General features: G+C 41.7%; 1 protein-coding gene across 1 annotated transcript in view; it reads left to right on the forward strand.

The window, feature by feature from the left end:
* Nucleotides 1–6333: 6333 nt before the first annotated feature.
* Nucleotides 6334–6601, forward strand: part of ZRSR2 (zinc finger CCCH-type, RNA binding motif and serine/arginine rich 2) — a 19427-nt gene continuing 19159 nt past the window's right edge. Inside the window, exon 1 of the mRNA XM_027689108.1 lies at nt 6334–6370. Coding sequence (XP_027544909.1) covers nt 6339–6370 — 32 coding nt within the window. The 5' untranslated portion in view covers nt 6334–6338. The remainder of the gene's footprint in view (nt 6371–6601) is intronic.

A 6601-nucleotide genomic window follows, 5' to 3' on the forward strand; every position in this document is an offset into this window, starting at 1 on the left:
TTATCTTAGCTAAAAACAGGCACTAGAAACAACTGTCTTCTGCTAGTTATTTACTACGTTTCTCTGTAACAAAACAAAAAAAGATGTAAGTTTTTAAATTTCCTTCTTTCTTTTTAGAAAAATACAGAATGTCACAGGGTGCTCCAGGCCAACCCTTTTTTCCCACAGCTGCAATGTCAGACAGATACACAACATGTCTGTGGGATGTCACACCAGAGCAGCCAGCAACTGTGACCCACAGCAGCTGAATCGGAAAGTTGCCTGACACCAGATCCCAAAGGAAGCTGCCACCTGTCTTTCATGAGAAACTGTATGGTCCCACAGAGGGTCCTTGAGAATAAAGGAAGACTGGGCACCCTTTTCACTCCTCCAAAAGAAAGGCGTGATGAACGCAGAACCCCCAGACTCAAATAACAGGGCTCTGGATTTGCCCCTCACTTGCCTTTGAACTCACAGCACTTCTGAAGGGCCACTCTGGTGGGTACAGTGCTCTGTCCCCCCATTCCCACCCTGGTCCCACTCCTGCATCCTGGCTCAGGAGCTGGTCTGAGCCAAGCAAAGCAAATACCTTGTTCTACTCAAAAACACCCTGCATCTGAGGCATAGCTTTGCATGAAAAGAACTGTTATACATATGGAGAAATACGTCACAGGCTTGTTACAGTAGTAATGAGAATAAGAAAAGGTGCAATAAAAGGACACGAGAAACATGTTGAATAGGGACATGCTCTTGTTTTGTAGACATGACCTGCTGTGTATACATATAAACACACACATGGAAATATTTTAATGATGCACTCCACACTATTAATCAAATGTTTACCAAGACAAATAAACAAATGTGGAGGAGAAACTATTCAGAAACTGAAATGCATTGCAGGTACTTGAACAGTCTTTGCAATCTAGGCAGCCAGACAGGATTATTTTATTTCACTCTGCTGCTGTACTTCCCCTGTAGTCATTCTGATTAATGGTTAGTTCCTAAATTGAAGATTGCTTCAGAATTACTTTCAGTTGGTCCTTTAGCACTTAAAAGTGTGTCTGGAGACTGCAAACCCAAAGACCTCCACATGAATGACAAACAGTGAGAAAATTTGACTTTACTGTTGGACTGAATTTATGGAAAACAATAACCAGTATTTACTACGTTAGAATAGCTGGACTTTCAGGTAACAGAGAACTTAACTGTTTCAGTAATTTAATCTTATTTTTAGAAGCCACTGTTAAAGGACTTGATATCCCATCTTTAAAAGTCATTACACCAAGCTGATTCCCAGGCACCTCTTTGGTCTCACGAGGCAACCAGTTCTGAGTACAAAACTACTGGATACATTATCTACTTAGATGTTCAATCTATGCTTATGAAAACAAAAAAGTGATGCATTAATTTCTAATGACACCTTAAATTAACATGCTGTATGTACAAACATCAAAAGGAGAGCACTGAAAAATGTACAGATGTATGAAAGTCTATCCTGTAACATTTGTAACTTAAAAAAACTTAAAAGAATGTGAATGCAATCAGTTTCATGGTAAATTCATTTGCATTGCTTCAATAATGAGCATGAAAACTTTTTTGCACCTTTGGGGAAAACACTGAAGAACTTGGGAAGAGAAGGGAAATGCCAAGTACTCTTTCCCTGCTGCCAGAAAGCAAATGGAACTGAGTGTCAATACACAGCATCACCTCTTTTCCCCCCTGTAAAACACCATAAATCAGTTCTTTCCCTCAGAATCACATGGAGCCGGTGTCAAAGTACATCGAATGCACACAACACCCAGCAGGAACAACTCAGAGGACATGACTGGATTCCCTGATCAGGGCTGCTGACTTCCAGCCCGGATGGCTGATTTTCCCCAATTTATCTTGCTGGCAAGAAGCAAGACAAATGATTTTTTCCAGCAGAGAGGGGAGGAGGCCAGGGGAAGCAGCAGTGTGATAAACACCCTAGCTCAGAGCTCACAGGGTGCACATCGTGCAGTTGATATATATGTGCACAGCAACTTGGATGTGTGCCCAATGCATCCAGCTGAAGGGCCCTGTGCTTATCCAGCTGTATATGCACAGAGCACTGCACATAAGCAACTGATTGCTGCACATCTGTAAATTGTTTTTGAAAGCCAGCATGTTTTTTAAATAAGACAGGTGGACATGCAAGGTGTTAGTAAGAAAATAACTTTTCTTCACGTGGAAATGGTATTTTTAAGTACTGTCTTAAAAAGCACTGTAACTTTTCAGGTTACAAATGGAGTATATCCGCATAATCTAAAAAGACAGACATTTTGTATCTCTGTAATAAATGTATCTGCATGGATAACCTTCTGCCCAGCCTCTCTGCTCCCATTTTGGCCAGATATAGAGCACTGTTAAAGCATGTCTGCATTTGTTTGCCACTGATTAATCCATCAGGCATCAGTTTGCTTGAACAAATAATCTACATGCACATATGCAATGTATGTTTTCAACTCTCTACTTTGTGAGGTACTAGATCTTTAAGTAGTTCCTCTTTTATAGTACCTTTGTTTCTCCTAACTACTGTTGAGCTACAGGTCATAGCCATGAAGAATTTCATGCACAATTTGCATTCCAGAAACATCACTGAACTAGTGCAAAGAACTATTGCCCTTGTTGCGCTAAATGTATTTGTCTGCCTGGTTGAAAATAAGAGTATCTCTATAATTTTTTTCAGCACTTGTGGCCTCCAGAAGTTCATCTATTATCTGTACATATATATTTAGTAGTATATATACCTAACTACCAAACAAATCAGGAGAGGACTGAAATTTCAAGCATGTGACTCGGTAAAGCAAGCAAACAGACCCCTTCCATCTTCTCCATGTGATTAGCAAAGTACTTTTTCTGCTCCTTTCAATGTCTTTGAAATGGAAAATCCCAGGCAAGTAAAATATTGATAGCTATCCTATAAGTTAATTAACAGCTATGGCCAAACTTAACCTCAGTTTTCAAATTTAACAAATTAACAGTTTCAAACTCTGAGGAAGTTAATCTTTAGTCTTAAATAGTTTTGTTCAACTCTTATGAGGCAGGAGTCAATGTGTGACTGTCAGCATTAGTCACTCATGGAAATATACCTGGAGAACTGCAGACCCAGTTGTGCAGAGCACTGTGCAGTTCGCCAGGGGCAATGGAAATGACAAACACTGTATGTCTTCTGCAGGCTGCAGAAACTGATGAGATTGGGATCTAAGCAAATCTCAGTATCATCTGATAGACCAGGCTGGCTGATAAAGGTCCAGCCAAAGTCTCATTAAATGTGAGTTTTTCCAGAAGGTTTTAGGGGAACAGGGTGTTGAAGGAGGACTGCCACCACTGTCATCACTGTAACAGTGCAAAAGTTGTCACAGAGTTTTTATGAGTGCTCACAGAAGCAGACAATATGTGAGAAATTGTTTACCCCTTGAGACAGTCGTGCTCGCATTAGCAGCAGGGGGGAAGGACGTGCTCTCCAGCATTCACATGTATCACCTTGGAAAGGGCACTTGGCAGTGGAAAGCACCCAGAATGGCCTACAGTGGGGCTGGCACTGAGAGTGAGCAAACAGAGGGGGCAGGGAAGGGTGGTGCTGCCACTTCACTGTTGCGTTTATAGTACAACCTACAGCTCTGAAGTGTCAATGAAAACTGTCGCATCCCAAACCCACACTTCCTGGATGTTTCTTAGTTAACATGTATTTTCTGAGTCAGACAAATCCATACTAATGATTGACTGCCATATTCCACATGTTCCCTTATGTTCATTTTCTTCAGCTAGAAAAAAAAAGAGATGTACAATTCCATGAGGAAAGTACCACTCTTCTCCTGAAGCATACAGCAAATATTATGTAAGGCAAGGACAACTTTTACATAATCTATATGCTTATAAAATGTATCTTTCCTTTTTCCACACAGGGCTTGGGCAAACAACAGAGCGAACACTTCTTATCTGCTTATGTCAGTCCACAATGATGGAAATACATGAAATGGAAACCAAAAGAAGCACATGGAAAGGAAGTGCAAATGGGTGCCAGATGGAGCCTCTGCACTCTTACTCAGATCTGCTCTACTGCACGTGTAGAGTTCGGTGCACAAATCTTAAAAAACACATACAGAGATTTATAATGCAATGTGGTAAGTAACTTACAAGTTATAAGATAAAAGTTTCTCTGCTCTGAGCTATTCCACGAAGTATAATCTGTGCATCCACTACTGACCTTGACATGATGAGGTTCACATGACACTGTACCATGCAAGCGTATTTTTGTTTAGGAAATACGGAAAAATAAGTTCCACAAACTTCTTGAAGGTGTCCACCAAAATAAACTATGTTTGTAAAGGGCTGTGGTCTGTAATTCCAGTGCAAGGACTAACAGCTACGGACAGGAATGCTACATTACATTGGATATGTGAGTGGCTCTTGCCTGGATGGTCATATGTTTTTCTTTCTTACACAGTATCAATTAAATTGTATGAAAGTCTGTGCCTGGACTTGAATATAAAGCTGCTGTATATGTATAAATTAGTAATAAACAAAATGGAAACAAATGTAATTATATTGTATTCCTGTTTTGAAGAGGATGATAGCTTTTTCCAGAATCATTATGGATATTTGTAATAGCTGTTTTGTGTTTTCTTAAAAAGAGATCCTATTCTTCACTATTGAAATATATAAGCTTAAGATGGTGCCTTCCCCGAGCACATTGGGAAAATGCCATGATGAAATGTAGCGCACCAATCAAAGGAATTATTGAATTTCTCAATTTTGACCTATACATAGTTTAAGGGAAGGTTAATATTATGGCATTTACTCCGTTGAAAGGAGGATGAAAAGTTATAGTTGTAATTTCCTAATGAAATAAGGTTATGGAAAACATTTGGTTGCTTTTTTCAAAATTTTCGTGGGTGTCAATGGTTCAACAGTTGTAAAATGCACAATACTGCCATCTTCTGTATCCAAGAAGCAGCAAATTGTATGTTATTTTACATGTATGTTCTGCATAAGAAACAGTAATAGTGATGACTCCTTAACATTTTAAGACAGCCTGGGATCTGACATGTGGTTAAGTAATAGCAGAGGTCACAGGCTGAATATTCATTGGTCAGGTAGCAAATGTAACTCCTGACTATAGCAGTCACATGCTTGCTTTGAATAACTTCACCAAGCTTCAGAATAAGTAAGAGGATACTCATTATGCTGTTAATGAACAGCACAGTCAATTAGTCAGATTTTGACAAAGCCTGCTGTGGTGTGCTTCACCACCAGCAGCTCAGACTGTTTATGCAATATACTACCCCTAGGATATAGGAAATAAGATCCTACATTGTGGTTTAGGACAATAATTTAGACATTAATCAACAATGTACATTATTAATAGGTATGCAAAACATGCCCAAATAAAACCTACAAATACTCTGTCTCTGAAGGCTGTAATCTATCACTGTGTCACTGAGGAATTGATTACTGACAACTGGCATATTTCCACCTGTTGTATCCATGAGGGTCTGTGAGGAGTAACTCTCGTTTCCTGCCATGAAATTTATAATCAAGTCAGGTGTATGCCTCAGAGACAATGATGGGAGTGTATCAGCAGTGTGAGTTCAATTGATCCATGTACCAGTCCAGTTTGCTGCCGCTGCTGCATTGGAGCTGTGACTTCCCTCACCTCTGACAGGCTGTGGGCCGGGGCAGTCAATTTATCCCCCACATTCATGGCAGCCAAGAGACACACTGGAAACTCACCTTGTGACAGGCAGTGTGATTTAAACTGAACAATGTACCAGTCCAGTGTGCTAATGCTGCTGCACTGGAGCCATGACTGCCCTCAACTCTGGAATGTGTGGGAACATCCCACATTCCCACAACTCCCAACACAACCAAGATAGTTCACAGAGCACAAGTTGATGGCAGCCAGGACAATCACCCAGCACAGTCACTGCCATGTGTAGCAACACCCCGGGCGAGCTCAGGCACTACACCACTGGCATCCAGTTACTCCATGCGGCTGAGAAAATGACACATCACCAGAAAAGGCGGAAACAGGAAGGGCCTGTTCAACCTTGAGAAGAGACAACTGAGAGGGGAATCTCATCAGTGTCTATAAATATCTGAAGGTGGGGTGCCAAGAAGATGGAGCCAGGCTCTTCTCAGTGGTGTCAACCACAATGACACAAGGCAACAGGTAGCAACCGATGAACAGGAAATTCCACCTGAATATAGGGAATAACTTCTTTACTGCGTGGGTGACCGTGCACTGAACAGATTGCCCAGAGAGGCTGTGGAGTCTCCTTCACTGGAGCTACTCAAGAACCATCTGGATGCAGTCCCGTGGCACGTGCTCTGGGATGACCCTGCCTGATCAGGGAGGTTGGACCAGGTGACCCGCTGCGCTCCCTTCCAGCCTGACCCGTTCTGTGATTCGGTGATTTCTGGGGCACCGAATCACTCAGTGCACTCCACCGCTTCTGGTCTTTCAGAGAGTTTGGTAAACTGGAATTTAAAGTGGTACTTTCCCATGCACTCCCTGACTCATGAATGCTCCCGACAGGAGGGGTAACAGGAATTCCGTCCGTTCTCCCGCCCCGAGGCCCCGGCCGAGGCCCCCCCC

This window comes from Neopelma chrysocephalum, unplaced genomic scaffold, assembly GCF_003984885.1.
Source record: "Neopelma chrysocephalum unplaced genomic scaffold, ASM398488v2 Primary Assembly neopelma1_76, whole genome shotgun sequence".
In the NCBI taxonomy this organism is placed as follows: Eukaryota; Metazoa; Chordata; class Aves; order Passeriformes; family Pipridae; genus Neopelma; species Neopelma chrysocephalum.